Genomic DNA, 17,501 nt, shown 5'->3' with positions numbered 1-17,501 from the left:
TGTTCAAATCCTGTTGCACGTCATTCCATCAGGCCAAGTGGAGATGATAAGCTCTTTAGGGCAGGAAGCATGTGCCTGGTTTTCCCCTGCCCTGAACTTTGTATAACCATTCGCATCAGTACAAAGTGGATATAAACACCACTGTCTCCATTTCAGGGTAACTGCACCTGTGTGGTCACCCAGGGGCGCCCATTTAAAGGTTTCCAGCTGTCACCTCTCTTGGCTGGAGACGTGCCTGTTTCTTCCTTCTAACTCTGATATCCCTACCCAGCCAGTCTGCCTAGCAGCCAGCCCCTGGGTGTTGCTTTCTCTTCTAGGGTTATGACCAGTGCATTGCCAGTGGAGATGTGTTACCAGACAGCTCCTTCTAAGCAAGCACATTTATTCTTAAGGTAAAAGCATTACAGAGAAAGCATATAAGAAAATCAAAGAACCTACACGCACGCTAAAAAGTTTGCCAGAGGTCACCCCCCACTCCAACCTCTGGCGCTGGTAGGTGTCAGTCCTTCAAAGCCCACAGCTGGGTTTTCCCTGTTGTTACAAGTTGACATCAACCTTTAAATCAGGAACCAGAATAAAGGCCCTGAGTCAGTTCAAGCTCGGGCAATTGGTCTCTGGAGAATCGAGTTTGAATCAGAACACGAGAGTCTCACCAGGGGGTAGTACCCCTCTGGAGGTGTTACAACCAGAGCGATTTCCTGTTTTCACTTCCTGGAGGAGTTGTGGTAACCCTCCCCTCGTGCAGTGCATACAATCCCTGCCCCCCAGTGGTACATAAATCATTCATACACTTAATACAATGTAGACTCCCAAAGACATTACATGACATTGCCCTGTCTGTGACAGCTACCATAAGTCACCTGAGTCTCATTTACACTGAGGCCACTTTGCACTGCTCCGGCCATGTAAAGGGGCTTTGAAGTGGGTGTCAGTTACAGTTGCACCCATAGGTTTGGTTCAATGGCTCTCAGCCCCCCCCCCCACTATATGAATTGTTCCAGCACCCTTGGTTGCACCCAGTTTAAGGCCCCTTTACGCTGTCAGATCAGTAAAGAGCAGCCTGAGTGAAACTGAGAATCAGGCCCCATGACTTTAGTTGGCTTTGTGAGGTGCTTAGAATAATGCTGAGGAGCTATGATAGTAAATCATAGGAATAATAATAAATAATACATTTACATATTGCCAGCGAGGGGCTAGACACATTGCAGACAAGTAAGATCCCTTCCACCTAGAGTCTGAAATTTGCAGTCTACAACGTACAGGTGAAAGATGGGGACTGGGATGCAGGCACAAAGCACAGCGAGTGGCAGGGGGTGGGGGTGTATTAGTGTGTTAACTTTTTATTTTCTGACTTTTTGTTGAGCATTTGGTTGAGGGGGGAGGGGCTCTACATCTCTTTTGTTCACATGTCACTAAGTAGGAGGGAGGAGTTATTAGATCTTCATTGATTTCTAATTTGTTTCCAGATACAAGCTGTCACTTTTGGCCTATGATGCCCTAAATGATTTGGGTGCTGGCTAATTTAGAGATTGGTATGTTGAAAATATTCAGGCCCAAGTGCTCAAATGTTAGAGACAAGGGGACTGGAAAGAGAATATTGTGCCGGTGTTTGGGGATGAGTTTAATGTGAGTACTAGTCCTATATCATGTTCTGTGTCATTGGGTAAGTAGTTGTATATATACTTAGAGGCTTACATAGGCTCATTTGTTGTAAACTGAAAGAAATTAACTTATTTTCTCTTTGGACATCCTTCACAGGGCTTGGGAAGAGGAAATTAATTTGTCCTTAACAGGGGTCCATGCTCAATCTGTTCCCTAAAGCCCCTTTTATTCTCTTTAAACATGCAGGATCCTCCAGAGCAGAGGCAGGCGCGATGGAGCTGAGCGGGATTCTGGGAGGGTCGGTCACTTTCCCTCTGGGGATCCCAGCAGAGCAAGTTAAAACTGTTGCATGGACAGTAAACACAACAAGGATTGTAGTAACTGTCGTAGCAGGAAACCGCCCCACAGTCATTGTGTTAGACCCATCCTACGAGGGACGCCTGAGAGTCCCTGCCGAGAGCTACTCGCTTCAAATCACCAGCCTGAGGATGGAGGACACGGGCACCTACAGCGCTCAAATCAGCACAGCTCCAGACAACATCTACAGACACTTCCTGCTGCGCGTGTTCAGTAAGTCTGGGGTGGATTTTTTTTTTGTAACTTTCTGTTAATTGTAACATTCAACAATGTACAAGTTACACACTGAGCATTTTACACGAATATTAAACTTTGATATAACAAACTCTGCAGGCAGGATTCTCAGTTACACTGACGCCCCTTTGTGCTGCCAGAGTGACATAAAGGGCCTCTGTGTAATTAGAACCAGGACCCATGGAGATTTGCACACTAGGCTTGTGATTCTCCTCTTGACACCAGTGCAAATCACGAAGACCTCCACCGAAGTCAGTCGAGTTACATAACTGTAAAGCTGCTGAGCCACAAGAGAGGAAAATCAGGCCCTAGAAATGGGCAGATGGCACCAAGGGGCCTGCACCCAGCCATACTGCAGCACTTAAAGACAAACCTCCACTTTCTGGTCTGAATTCTCACTTACACTGTTAGCCAATATACATATGTCAGGCGCAGCACACCCCAGATTAATATAGTATTACACACAGCATATGGGCAGCCATATTAACCAAATTACATTACGCCTTTCCCACAATGCTGTTCACTTCTGCTCATGCTAAGGTAATACCCATAAGGCTTTGCAAAGCCGAAGTCAGCTTTGGCACTGGCAGATACAAAACCTGTCAAAGGCAAGTTGCATGAATGGTGTGTCCTCGTACAGGTTGGGATGTACCTCCATGGCCCAACTGGTACTCGGAATGTGGTATCCAGAACAAATGATAAGGCAGCTACAAGAAAATGAGACAAATAGCTGATTGGTGGGTTAAGTCTCAGGGAAGGTTCAGCGTGCTCTCTAACTTGGAAACAACCATATTATAAATATCGCTCTAGTGTAGTTTAAATGCATATTTTCGGAGCACATCTTCTGCGTAAGGTGAACTGAACACTGCAGGAATTGCTTCCCGAAGGATTGGTAAAGTATTAACTCTTTCCTACTGCTGTGTCTTTCATTAATAAAATTTGGCTAAGCTTGGTTAGTTGGTCTCTCAAACATTCTTAATAACAAACCGCAAGTGTGGCCACATAACTGGCTTATATTTTAGACAATAATACTAAGGCTGCTTTACTCTGCTCTGACCATTGTAAATGAACCTTAAAATCGGCTTCAATTACAGTTGGACTCACTTTCAGGTCTTTTTACAGTGCCACAGCCATGTAAAGGGACCTTAGTATAAATAAGTTCCCGGCCCTCTGTGTAAAGTTTTGTTAAAGCATAATGAAACTTGCAGAGTTTGAAATCCTGTTGCAAACTGAACTTGAATGTGTTTTCTCACAGCCCCCAGACTTTTTCAGCGGCAATAATAATGTCTAGCTTAATAACATAAGAACAGCTGGTCCAAATTTTACAACAGATATTTCTTTTGGTAGAAAAATAAGGTTCTTCTAAAAAATGCAATGTTTCGCTTAAACAGTTTGATTTTGACAAAATGTTCAGTTTTTCAACCAAAAGAATCAAAATGAAATGAAAATATTTTCACAGGAAATTAAAATCTCCATTTTGTTTTGTTTTTTTGAAAGCCAAAACAAACATTACAATTTGAAACGTAATGCCCTAAACCTGCCCTTCAGAGCATAATGCCTGGAGACACCAGAGCTTGCCTGGTGCATTCTTCTCTGCTTTCCCCCAGCTTGGGCTGGACATAGAAACCAAGTTTTGTGCACCACCATGTGTGACATTTAATGCAAATTATTCAATGAGCTAATTTGTACATTTGCAAACAATTTGCATGTACATTATAATCATAAATGTCAGCTTAAAAGTCTCTGGATTGAGTGCCGGTGAAAGGCATCAGTCTTTAAGTACATGATCAGATATTACTGTTTCCCTGAATGGATTTTCAGCAGGGTTTGAATCTCGGAGTTCCACAGATCTATAGCCCAGATAGCTCCCCCTTGAGTTATAGGAGTAACAGGTAGAAGAAGTATGTTGTTATTCTTTATGTGGACCAGTTCCTTGGGGGTAGGGAAATTTAATAAAACACATTTTGCTAGTGAGTTACAAAATTATTTGTGGTTCTGCACTTAAGGAATAAGATTCCAGGGTTTTATTCCTGTCTCTGGGAGAAAAAGTACTGTCAAGTGATTATTGCAGGATACAATCAGCATAACCAAGCACATAATTTGGCCCATTCATTCTGAAAGGTAGAGTGGCAAAGTGAATAGTACTTGGCTCTGTTATATTAGAAACCTGGATTCTATTTCCATCTCTGCTGGAAATAACATTGTGCGACTTCTCAATTATATTATCTGTAAAATGGATCCCCTAATGTGATGCCTTGGCTAATAATAAAGGATGCGAAGTGCACAGAAATATTAACCCTCAGTAGAAGATTTTCAGAATGTGGATATTTCTGAATAGTAAAGACTCCTGATACAAATATCATCTGAATACCAATATCACATTCCGCACGCATCTGTACTGGGTGATTCCATCTCTTGAGTCATTTAAATCTGGCACAGGATGTGACCTAATAGGTCTTTTTCCTTTCATTCTATAATAATGCTTCTGCTCTCTTGGTAGTTTTGGGCAGATGCTTGTAAGAACCTGCAGTGATTTTTCATCAGATTTGTGTTTTCACATTTGCGTTTCTTCTCTCTACCCCTCGCAGAGCAAGTACCGAAGCCAGCTATCCGGTGTGACTCAGTGACCTGTGTGAATGAAACCTGTAACTACAACCTGAGCTGCACCGTCAGGGGTGGAGGGGAGCATGTGACCTACAGCTGGACTCGCCCAGCAGGGGGCGCTGTGGTGTCCATTGGACCCATTCTGAGCATCTCCCAGGGACCCCGTGATGCTCACCTGGCCGTCACCTGCACAGCACAGAACCCCGTCAGTCACAGCTCCACAACGATCACTGCAAAGGACCTTTGTGTAGGTAAGTCCCTCTGCAGGAAAGACTCCTGTTTAAAACAAAAACAAACAAACCGTCTATAGAAGCTAAAGGACCCCTTCCTGCCAATCTGCCACGTGCTGATCTCCCAAGTCACTGGTAGGATCAGGCTTGTAACAGTGATAGTTTTATAGCGCTGCTTGTGTTACAGGAGAGCAAAGAGAACGTTTCACTGAGAACCGAATTTTACCCTAACAGGCATAACTGTATAAGAGCTTCTTTAACAGAGAGTTAAAAAAGCAAACCCCAGCTGCCTTTTCAGTTAGTAATGGGCGAACCTTGCAGAATTGGAAGGCCCAATATGGGATAAGAACAGGATCCAGAATCCTTTTGGTTCAAGGCTGGAAATGTTGAGATTCAAGTCACGGCACAACGTTTCTGGCTGTTCTAGGTCCTGGCTGGGTCATAAATATCACCAGACTGGCATTTTTTGGTGATATTTAGTAAAGCTGCTCATGAATCGTTCGTCAGAATGGTTTTGACTGACAATGCAGTTGCTGCTAAAACTGAAATTTTGCACAGGAAAATTTTGATTTTACCCAGAAGATTGATTTCCCTGTTAGGAAAATCTAAATGAAATATTTTGTTTCTGAACAGTTCAGTGTTAAACTACATCTGCCTCAGGTGCTGTGGTACCTCAGAGGGGTTTTAGTTTGTGTGCTTCATGGCCCCACTCTCTCCCATGCGCCACACTCGTTGTCTGGGCTGCATCTCCCATGATGCCCCGTGGCTTCCCCTCTGCTTAATCCGGCTTGGCTGTGGTGCATCTTGGGAGATGTAGTCCAAGCAGGGAACCTGACCCATCATGAAAAGCTGAGGGGTGGGAAGCATCAGAACTACAACTCCCAGGAGGCAGCGTGGCAACATAGCTAGAGGCCATTTGATATCAAACGGACCCATAAGAAAATGTTGTGATTCTGGAAATGTCTAAATGTCTCATGGCAATTAAAAATGTCACACTATTCCATTTTGACATTTCCAAATTGAATTTTGTTGTTCAGTGAAAAGCTTCAGTATTTGGACTTGTCGTCATCATTTGGGATGAAAACAAATTTCAACATTTTGGAAAGTCACGTGGGATGGAAATTTTTGCTCAGCTTTAATGTTTAGGCGCTTCCAGAAGGAGCAGGGATCTGCGTCCTCCTGCTCCTTCTTCAGGAGGTGGGAGAGAACTCGTCAAGCAGGGGAACTGGGGGCAGGGGTAGTAGCAGAAGCTGGTGCCTGGCTGGGAAAGTTTTGAGGCCCCCAAGTCATCCCCGCAGTAGCTGGAGCAGCCCCAACACCTGATGGGAGAAGCAGAACAGTCCATGGGGCTGGGAGTTCCCCTACTTGCCTCCTTTCACATGCAGGAAGAGCTGTCCCTTTTCTACCAGGGTGGGTGGAAAAAGGAAGAATAAACTCCAGCTGCCCTTCCCCCCAGGGAAGAGACAGACTCTAACACTGGCTCCTCCTCTAGCGAAAATTCAGAGGGAAGAGAATTGCCCTATCAGTTCCCTCCTGCTTCCTGGTACCCCACAGTGAGAGGTGTGGGTGGAGAGGGGATGGGTGGTGGGTGGGCACACAAGGGATATCACTCATGCCCGCACACGCTTTTCCTTGGCGTTGGGTCTGCATTGGGAACATGGAGTCTTTCCAGATACACTTATTCCCTTGTCCCCATTCTCTTCCCTATGCTGCGTCCCATCACACAAGTTGCAACAACGCCACTTTACCACATGATGTCAACAACCACCCTCACTGGTGAGCCACTCCTACCGTCCTGTCTGCTTTTAACTGCCAGCTAATTACTGTCTCGGGGGGCTAGATCCAGTGCTGCCAACTCTCACAATTTTATTGTGATATTTGGTGTTTTTCTTCAAGCCCAAGCTCCAGGAATCATGGGATTACATGAGAATCACATCTTTCATTGGTGGTGGGGGGGAGAGACCTAAGTTTCTAGTCCTTGTGGTTATGGACCCCTAAGGGCTCAATAAACAGAAGAAAAATAAATTTGATTATTACTTTGAATCTCATGATTTTTGGACATTAGAGGGTTGGCAATATTGGAGATTTTAGCTGGTGTAAATCAGTGGAGCGCCACTGAAGTCAACACAGCTATGCCGCTTTCCATTAGCTGGGGACCCTGGCCCAATCAGTGGTAAATCAGGAGCAAACCTGGGTTCAAATGGAAGAAACCCTTTTGCTCCATTGGAACACATCACTACGGAGACACACCAGGAAGCCTTGGCATTGATACAGGGAAATAACTCAAACTATTGCTGGGGTCCCCTATGCGGCTGGAGTACTGAAAGAATCTGGAGGAACGTAAACAAAACGGGACAGATCCTCAGCAGATAGAAATCGGCTTAGCTCCATGGACTTCTGGCTTTGTCTGTCCACTGAACTCAGTGTCAATGTGAATCAGGCACTTTGTGTTTCCCCCTCGAAAGCTCTTCCTATGGCGCCTTTACCTGGCAATGGCAACACAAAGGGGTCTCAAACAGGGGTGGAAATTATATTTACACTCACTTGAAGGCTGCTTTGCAATGCCAGAGTGGTGGGGAGGGGCCATGGTGTGAATGTGACTGAGGCCCAAAGCTCCCCAAGTTTGTTTGTTTTTTAAATTAAATTTGTTGTTTGTCCTTGCACAATACATCTGCCATTTTCCCTTCACCGTAAAACCATGGAGTGGCTAAACTAGAATAATAATGCATTGCGTGTATTACTGTAGCAGCTAGGAGCCCTAGTCATGAACCGGGGACCCCAGTGTGCTGTGCAAACACTGAACCAAAGAAAGAGGGTCCCTGCCCCAAACAGATAAGACAGGAGACAGCTGGATACAGACAGACGAGGGAGGACAAGCAAACAAGGAGGCTGTACTGGTCAGCATGACAAACAGTGGTCTCTGAATGAGGGTTATTTACCAACACTCATTGCTGAGGTAGGACCTGGCCTCCCAAACATCCCCCGACTGCTTGGCTAGCAGCAAGAAAGGAATCTGCAAACTACTGGTGGTTCTTGGGAGACAGTTTGAAAACTGCCGACCTGCAGCCCACACGGGCTCCCTGTTTTAGGGTAGAGGAAGAATGCGCTTTTCTGTTACATCTCATGGCCGTTTTCTTCACTGTCACTGCGTTCATTTATCTTCCCTTTTAAGTGCCACCATCTGCCCATACGGCTGCAATTGCCATTCCAATTATTGTGGTCATTGTCCTCGTCATCATTGCTCTGTGGTTCCTGCACAAACAGAGGCGCAAAAAAGGTAAGTTTCTTCACTGGGGTGGAACAGCAGCAGCTTCTGTAGCACCACAGGCACCAATCATAGCAACGTCGGGCTGGAAGGGGCCTCAAGAGGTCACCCCGTCCGGCCCCCGGCACTGAGGCAGGACCATAATGCTTTGCAAGTCAAAGGCCCCTGCCCCTCGGAGCTGACAGAGTACAAAGAATCATAGAATATCAGGGTTGGAAGGGACCTCAGGAGGTATCTAGTCCAACCCCCTGCTCAAAGCAGGACCAATCCCCAATCAAATCAAATCAAAGGTGGGACTATGACTGCAAAGCCCCAGCCCCTGGTAGGAGCACACTGCGCTAGGAGGCGTTTGGGTTGCGGCAGATGCAATGCTGCTAACAAAGCCAAGGGAGGGGGCTGGTACAGATTGCAAAGAATCCCCCCCAGTGTAACTCCACTGGCCGCTGCAGAGAAGGGGTGGCAGATTACCCCCTCACGCCCCTTGGGGAGAATAACTCTCCCGCTGGACTTAGGCTGGAGCAGCCTGTAATGACTTTCACTGTAAAGAAGAGGCAGGGCTGGGCTCTGAGGAATACAAACTGGATTCTTTATCAAGGCTGCTGGACAAAGACGGACTCTGTGGTCCTCTCTGGCTCCCCAGCTCCCATTCCTTGCTACCTAGAGCTGCTACAGTGGGCCCTGATTGTCAGGTGCTGTTTTCTGGAGCAAGGACAGAGGTCAGGTGGTTTTCTGCCACCTTTCTGCTCCCCATGTTCCCCTGCTGTAAGTTAGAGCAGCCCCGAGGCTGGTCTAATTATGCTCTGCTCCCTCTTGTTCCCTGTGGCCCTGGGTTGCTGAGACTAGCTGAGGCACAGCACACTCCAGCCACACCCCTGATTTGTCCCCTACACCACATGCTGAGGCAGGACAGGTGCAGAGCCCTTCTGCCAGCTCCAACACAGCCAGGGAGGTCCCCTGTACAAGGGGGCCCTCAGGGGGCCATTTCCACCCACTTTCAGTGTGTAAGGCTCTCCCTAAGTCCTGGCCTGTGCAATCATGGAAGGGACTGGGGATTACCCTCTACAGCCCATCAGTGTGGGTTGCTGGATTAGCTTTGGGTGGGGGGGGGGGCTGCAAAGACCAGCAAGGAAGTCCCTGCCCCCAGGAGTGGAACAGCTGGAGACTGTGCAGGATCTCAGCATCCTAGCAGCAAGGCCCCTTCTCTGCTTCTCTTCACCACCAGCCTGTCCTTCCCCTAGTGGGGGAGGAAGGGCCCTGGGTGGACAGGGAGGGTTGCAGGTGTGGAGCAGGTTAAAAACCACAGAGGAAGCAAAGACTTTTTGCTCTTGGTTTGATCTGTGGTCTTCTAATGCACGTCCCCTTTTGTTTCTTTCCATTGCAGCTGCTGGCAGCGCAGGTAAGAGTCTCCTGTGTCCCATTGCCCCCCCTGGCCTGAGCCCTCCTTGTATCCCCCCGAAGTGCATTTTACTTTCCAAGTCTGATTTTCAGCCCCTTTCCCTTTTTGGGGCAAACACAGACTCCGATTTTAAGGCCAGAAGGGACTGTTACGATCATGTGCTAATACAGTCGCCTCATGCAGCCCCCGGCACAAAACCAGCCCAAGAAGAAGGGTCCTTATCCCAAACCAGCCAAGGATTCTGATCTCCTGCACAACCCAGAATCTCACCCAGCGACTGCTGAGCTGAGCCTGACGTAGAGCACAGGCACTGGCCAACTGCAAAGTTAACTCGGTAAATACACCACCAACCAGCCAACGGGTTAATTCCTCCAGCTTCGCTGTAGCTGCATGGTGCATCACAGGAGCCACCACAACAAATGTAGGAACAAACAGCTGAGGTTGAATGTAGAGGGGAAGTTAACGGATACGAACACTCCTTTCCCTTAGCCGTTTGCTGTGTAAATTGTACCGTCTTCACACAACGCAGGGGGTTACTATAACGTGCATTATTTCCATAAGATTATGCCCCCTCTGGCTGGTTCCCCATCCAATCCCCGCACCTCACCCTGACCCCCCTCAGCTACACTCCCATCCAGCTCCCTTAGCCTGGATACCCTCTGGTGCTGCGCCCCCCGCCCCCCAAGCCCTTAACTCCATGCGCAACAGGGAGGAGGAGGAGGAGGAGGGGCTAATGGCTGCGCAGTTTGTGTCTGTGGCATTGACCCCCCCAGACCCTCCCTCCCCTTGCCAGCTGCTCCTCACACCGCCAGCCCTCAGCTCCACCCCCAGCTCCATCGGTCTCTCTCAGTGGAGGAGATGAGGGCAAGGTTACGAGCTGAGTGGCTGGTAGGGGAGGAGGAGGGACACTTATGCAGCCGCATCTACCCTAGAAAATACTGTAGGTGGCCAAAAGCCAGAGATCTTAGTGCAGGAGGCAGGATTAGGCCAGAGGCCAAAGCCTGGTGCTGCAAATTAGGCAGGTTTGGTTGCACAGACCAGCCACGGGAACGGTTGTGGTGTAGGTAGCAGTGAGGCAGGTGCCATTTTGTGTTTCTTCTCAGATGCAGAATGTCGCAGGGCCAATCACACACACTGGGCTCTCGCTCCCTCTCCTGGCAACTTTACATTTGTTCTTCCTTTGTCTGTTGTTTTCTTTAAATCTGGAATAAAAGGCACCCAGGCATGAAAATACCGCTTTTACTCTCCGATTCCGGGAAGGACAAAGATGTGGCTGTGAGGAGGGGATGGTAAAATGACAAGGAGCTCAGAGAAAGTGAAGGAGCGTGGGAGAGATTTCCGGGTTAAAGGGAAGAAAAATAGAAAGGTGGAATGGACACTTATAGGAATATGGAAAGGTTCCAGCTTAATGAAACACAGGAAGATTTGGAAGCATGGGACTTGTAACTTTGAACAGTATTTTAGTGCAAATGCAGCTGAAGGCAACAGCAAAAGATCCCACAAGAGCTAAGAAAATAGAAGAATGACATTGGCAAGTTTAAAGACTGACGCCGAAGCTGGGAGAGATGGAATATAAGGAGGAACGGCGCTGCTTCATAAGCAGCTGTCCCACGCTAGGAAAGTATCTGTATTCAGGAGAACACTGAAGCACTTGCGTAAGCCCCAGTGCAGTTTATGGGACTTAAAGCTGGGTTTGACGGGCAGTGTTACCTAGTGGACAGTGCCCTGACTAGGACTCAGAAGATCAGGATTCTAGTTCCGGCTCTTCCACTAGCCTGATGGGTGACCATGGAGGAGTCAGTTTCCCGCTCCATGCCTCACTTTCCCCATATGTAAAATGGGGATAATGACCTCCTTTGTAAAGCGCTTTGAGGTCGACTGATGAAAACCCCTAGACAAGAGCTAGATATTAATTACTCTTAAAGCTAACCATGTGTTTAAGTTTTTTCCTGAATCAGGGCCATTATGTACCAAAGACTAACCTCTACAGCTGCAAAGTATAAAGGTCTTTTTAAGAAACCAAACGGAAGGAGCAAAGATGCCGGGATTGTTGCCACTCAACAAATGCTTCCCATTCCCTAGACTTTTGATAACTCGTTTTGGAGTTGTCGTCATCAACACAACCTGCAGACCAGAGGAGAATTAGTCCCGGGGCTGTGCAGACTGGACATGTTACAAAACGAGCCACTGTGTTCTATTCCTCTTTCTCCCATGGAGACTTCATATTTGTTCTCTCTTTGTTAAATAAATTCATGGAGGTTAAGTCCATTAATGGCTATTAGCCAGGATGGGTAAGGAATGGTGTCCCGAGCCTCTGTTTGTCAGAGGGTGGAGATGGATGGCAGGAGAAAGATCACTAGATCATTACCTGTTAGGTTCACTCCCTCTGGGGCACCTGGCATTGGCCACTGTCAGTAGATCGGATACTGGGCTGCATGGACCTTTGGTCTGAGCCAGTCTGGCCATTCTTATGTTGTTTTTTTTTTACATTTTTTCCTGTTTCAAAGCAAGTGTAGAACTGGTCAGATTGGCAGAGCTGGTTTCTAAAAAAGTGTCGAGCTTCTAAAGAATTTTTAATTTCAACAAAAACAGGGGGAAGAATTGAAGAAATATAAGTATTTTCCCCTCTTTAACCCCCCCCCCCTCCACACACTATTGTTTAGGGCTACTAGATTAATAATTTTAAAAGTCTTTTCTTTTACTAAAAGTAAAAGCTCCACAGACAACTAGTCACCTGTTTTTTATTCTTTGAACAGTTACTTAGTACTTTTCATCCCTAGGTATCCCAAAGGGCCTTGCAAAATGATTGATAAAGTTTACGGAGATTTTTGTCACCCATCATTGTAATGGAGCCACCTCTGAGGGGGAACATGGCAGCTGTTTAATACTGCATATCAACCCTGCTACAGTTACCAGAGTTAGAATTTGGCCTGGTTCTAGGTGAACACCCCTGGTCATTCACGAAGTGCCCAGGGATCTTTAATGACTCCAGTTCAATTAACCCAGTAACATGTGCAGCGTGGATCAGAAATAACACAGATTTCCCTTAAGCACTCAGGCGAGAGGAGAGTGCATGTCCTCCCCATCTGTCTGAAGTTACCATACAGAACGGATGAGGGCACAGCAAGGGGGACCGCCCAGCCCTATGCCATGAGTCCAGTGTCTCCCAGTTCCCAGTCTCCACTGGCAGTGGGGTCTGTTCCATTCACTTACTTCTCATGTTCTTTTCATTGCAGAGGCCGATGCAGAAACAAACACAGTTTATGCCAAAGTCGGTAATTTGCCACTGGTGAGTTCACCTAAAGCTCCCTCGTGGTGAAGCCGTTACCAATTCGAGGCAGTGGGTCGGCTTAGCCAGAAGAAAAGCCCGGATGGATTGATGGTACCAGTGCCTTAGATTTACCATGAGTATGGGACTGTGGGGCCCCACTCAAGGGACAAGTGGGGCTAGCAGAAACACTGGGGTCACTTTGTGATGGGGAAGAGGAGGCGGCGTTGGAAGCAGCCAGAAAATTTTTGAGGTCCCTTTGGAGCATGCAATAATGCTCGGTCGATGCTGAAAGTGGCAGCTGCTCTTAGAGAGAAGGAGCAGCCGTTCCGATCCTTTGTAGCTGCAAAGGGCCCTGACCCAACAGAACCGGGCCTCCACACGGGACGGGGTGGAATCCCATGGCCGGTGTCCATTCCAGAAGCCCTTGCGGGCAGGGAGCCTTTCAGCTAAGAATTAAGACTAGAGATGAGCAAATAATTGTTCGATTCAGGGCCTGAACTGAAAAAAATGCCAGAAAAATTTCAGTCCAAACTGAAACAGTTTTTGCAGAGTTTTTTTGCTGAAGAAAAATGTTTAACTTGATGCAAAATGAAATTTTTTCAATATCGCCCCCTCCCCCCCGGCGTTAATTTTGGGTCATTTCAGGTGTTTTTTGCCCCCACCCCCTTTTTAAAAAAAAAAAACCCTAAATTTTGAAATGAATTGTGGTTTCAAAACAAAATAATCAAACTGTTGTTTCAAAATGGTAGAAAGGAAGTTTGTCAGAATTGGAAGAGTTAAAATATTTTGACTTTGAAGTCTCCCCCCCCCCCCCCCGCCTCTTTTTGGCCAAAACTAGTTGCTGAATTGACCCCCAATTTGCAAAGAGTCGTAGTGTGCCGAAAAATGCATTTTGGGCAAATTCGCTATTTGCCAAAAAAGTTTCACCGAGCTCTAATTCTGACCACAGCTTTGGCCTTGTTTGCCCCTTGTGACGATTGCACTCTGACCTGACTCTGCAAAGCATTGTTTAAAGCCACTTCACTCAGCTGCTGCAAATCTGTGTCCAGCTCATGCTATGGGACGGGATCTGTCTATTTAGGTTTGCAGTAGAACGGGGACTCAGAAAAGGGGTCCGGAGACCAAGGAGGACGAAACAAAAACGATCTATTCCAAGGTCCATCACCCAAACCACGTAGGAGTGCTGCACCTTGCTTTCCTGTATATTTATTTGACATGGGTTTCCTTCTCCTGGCTGGCAGAGTTAAACACTTGTGATCGCTGACCCCTAGCATGCTACGGGCTCTAATAACAACCACCCACCCCTAGTGTAACGGGCCCATGGCTGGGTGCTCTCTGATTTCAGGGAAAATATGGACAATGATCTGGACATCAATGAGACCTGGAGGTAGCGATGATAATCAACGCGTAAACACAGTGAACCAAGTTCTGTGCTGAGCCCTGCTGGAGACAGAGCGTGGCAGAGGGCAATGCAAATAGAGACAGGGGAAAAGAGACTTTATCTCCCCTTTATGCTCTGAGAGCTGGTCTGGGAAGAGGACCAGCCCCCACAGCACAACTTAGAGCAGCCCCAGGGGCCCAGGATAGTGCGAGCTCACAGTTCCCCAGCCCCCGGTTGCACTCTTTCCCAGTCCACCCCCGGCATGGCCCTGTGCGAGGGCCTCTACAGGCATTGAACGGACACCCTGTACCACCACGGAAACCCCGCTGCACCGGGGAGGTTTGGCTGGAGGCTACCCTGCCCCTCTTTATGCCTCCAGATCAGCCCATAGCAAGACACAGAAGTGAGGCCAGTGAGTCTCCTTTGCACACACAGGCTGACAGATTCCCTGGGCCCTATTCTCCATTGCCCCGCCCCTTCTGTGCTGATTGACAGCACCGTAGAGGGCCACCAGCTCAGGACAGGAGTGTTCGACGCTGGTGTAAATGGCCGTGCCAAGGGCGGTGGTGAATCAGGCGCTGGCCACCTGCTTTCAAGGGACGTCTACCCGGCAAGCAGCAGGTTGGCGGATCAGACTTGGGCCGTGGTGCTGAAGACAGCTGTGTGGATGGTACGGCTCAGGCAGGAGCTGGGAGGAGAGGGTCAAGCCCGAGTCACAGTGTTTTCACAGCTCTTTTAGCTTGGGAGCCGGAGCTCTGCGAGCCCCGAGTCTGTGGACCTGGGCTCGGAGACTGGCTGCTGGGAGCCGTCCCTCCATCCAGGGCCAAACCAGGGGGAAGCTTTCACACGCTGGGGACGCACAAACTCCCGGCCTCATGGACGCTAGTGGGACCAGGATTCCACCCCGGATCTCCAAGCACTCGGAGCTTTTGTCTCCTGACAGGAATAGTGACAGCTCTGTCTCTTTCATTTCAGTCGCCTCCGCAAACGGATGATGAGAAGCTGTGCGAGGAAGGCCTGGAATCCATGGAGAAGGGCAAGAAAACCATTTATGCCACAGTCAACCAGCCAAACCCGGCACGTGGGGTTTGCATCCTGTTATTAGAGGGTGGAATTCAGGGTTTGTAGGGCCATGGCTGCCTGAGAGGCCCTGTTCTGTATCCAGCTGGGCCACGATCCTGCAAGGACATCATGTGGGCGGACCCCAGCGTCCATGCAGAGCAACGCTGACTCCAAACAGGCTCGAGTCATGAGCTGTAGCATGCAGAGTCGGGGCCTAAGTTGGTTGCAACTTCCATTGACTTCAGTGTGATTCTCCACTGAGTAACTGGGAACAAAAATTGGCCCCTAAGGGGGAGAGGGATTGTTGAGTAGTCAGCTGTGGGGGGTGACTGGAGGGTAAGTACACTACAGAGCAGGAAAAACATCCTGATTGTGGCAGTCTGGGCTTGGGGTATAGTGGGAATTTTCCCTTGTAGGGAACAGGGGAGCCCCATCACCCGAGATGAGAGCTAGGTGAAATACTTCAACTTAACTTTTTGGGGGAGGGAGGGAAGGACGATTTACAACAAATTGAAAAGTTGAAAGAAAAAAAAACTTTTGGGTTGAACAAAAATGTTTCCGTTCCATTTGAAGCATTTTCAAACATTTGTGAATTCAAAAAAATAAATAAAGGAAATTTCAAAACAAGTCATTGTGAACCAAAAAGAAAGTAAAACATTTCATTTCAAAAATGTCAAAACATTGACTTAAAAAAATAAATAAATAAAAAGTTGCAAGACAAATAATTCAGCCAAACCCAGACGAATTCCTGAAACGGTTTGATGTTGCCAAATCTGCATTGTTTGTTGAAATTAAGTTTCAGCTGAAAAATTTCACCCAGCTGTAATCTTAACCTGAGCCCAGCACTCTAGACACTCCCATGAGTCCTTCTATCTCCCCATGAGAACAGACCTGCCCCTGGTAACCTAGGCATGTTTCTGGCACTGTGTGCAGGGCAACAGACACGACTTTTCAGTATTTTTGGCTTTCCCATCGCTAACATTTCTGCTCTTTGCTGTTTCTGGTCTTGCAGACAAAGACCGCCAAGTCCACAGATGCTGATGATTCTGCGGCCACTTCAAAACCTCAAGCGACAACAGAATACGACAAGATCATCTAATAGCTTGTCAAGGCAACACAAACATGCAGCGAGAAACAAGGAATAATTGAGTACCCCAGCATCAGACAGCCAAACAGCAGAGGATCAATGAGTATAATTTGTACAGCGCCTGGCACCATAGGGTCCTAGTCCCTAACTGGGGCTCCTGTCAAGTACTGCAATTGTAATGTGGACAGACCCCAGTCCTTGGTGGGTGGGATCAAACCGGGGACCTCTGGAGCTTAAAGCATGAGCCTCTACCGCATGAGCTAAAAGCCAGCTGGCTGTTAGCTAAGGATGTAGAGCAGACTCATTAACGGCTCTCTCTCTACGTGGTCTAGGTGCTAGACAGACCACATCCAGACGGTGTGTGGGTTACACAATGCAAATAAAAACAACACACACACAGGCCCAACAAAGAAAATAACAGAACGCCACTAGCCATCACCTTCAGCCCCCAACTAAAACCCCTCCAACGCGTCATCAAGGATCTACAACCTATCCTGAAGGACGACCATCACTCTCACAGATCTTGGGAGACAGGCCAGTCCTTGCTTACAGACAGCCCCCCAACCTGAAGCAAATACTCACCAGCAACCACACACCACACAACAGAACCACTAACCCAGGAACCTATCCTTGCAACAAAGCCTGTTGCCAACTGTGTCCACATATCTATTCAGGGGACATCATCACAGGGCCTAATAACATCAGCCACACTATCAGAGGCTCGTTCACCTGCACATCCACCAATGTGATATATGCCACCATGTGCCAGCAATGCCCCTCTGCCATGTACATTGGGCAAACTGGACAGTCTCTACGTAAAAGAATAAATGGACACAAATCAGACGTCAAAAATGATAACATTCAAAAACCAGTCGGAGAACACTTCAATCTCTCTGGTCACTCGATTACAGACTAAAAGTGGCAATTCTTCAACAAAAAAACCTTCAGAAACAGACTCCAACGAGAGACCGCTGAATTGGAATTAATTTGCAAACTGGATACAATTAACTTA

General features: G+C 47.6%; 1 protein-coding gene across 1 annotated transcript in view; it reads left to right on the top strand.

Annotated features, from left to right (window-relative positions):
- The window catches only part of LOC141977480 (uncharacterized), a 57,287-nt gene that overhangs the window by 21,935 nt on the left and 17,851 nt on the right, over nt 1–17,501 (top strand). Inside the window, exons 2-10 of the mRNA XM_074939000.1 lie at nt 1,849–2,172; nt 4,782–5,048; nt 8,200–8,304; nt 9,674–9,688; nt 10,482–10,576; nt 12,925–12,977; nt 14,305–14,346; nt 14,836–15,010; nt 15,316–15,421. Of these exons, the coding sequence (XP_074795101.1) occupies nt 1,849–2,172; nt 4,782–5,048; nt 8,200–8,304; nt 9,674–9,688; nt 10,482–10,576; nt 12,925–12,977; nt 14,305–14,346; nt 14,836–15,010; nt 15,316–15,421 (1,182 nt within the window). The remainder of the gene's footprint in view (nt 1–1,848; nt 2,173–4,781; nt 5,049–8,199; nt 8,305–9,673; nt 9,689–10,481; nt 10,577–12,924; nt 12,978–14,304; nt 14,347–14,835; nt 15,011–15,315; nt 15,422–17,501) is intronic.

Source organism: Natator depressus, chromosome 24, assembly GCF_965152275.1.
Source record: "Natator depressus isolate rNatDep1 chromosome 24, rNatDep2.hap1, whole genome shotgun sequence".
Classification (NCBI taxonomy): domain Eukaryota; kingdom Metazoa; phylum Chordata; order Testudines; family Cheloniidae; genus Natator; species Natator depressus.
Note: the sequence above shows the minus strand (reverse complement) of the source record. Positions and strands in the feature narration are given on the sequence as shown.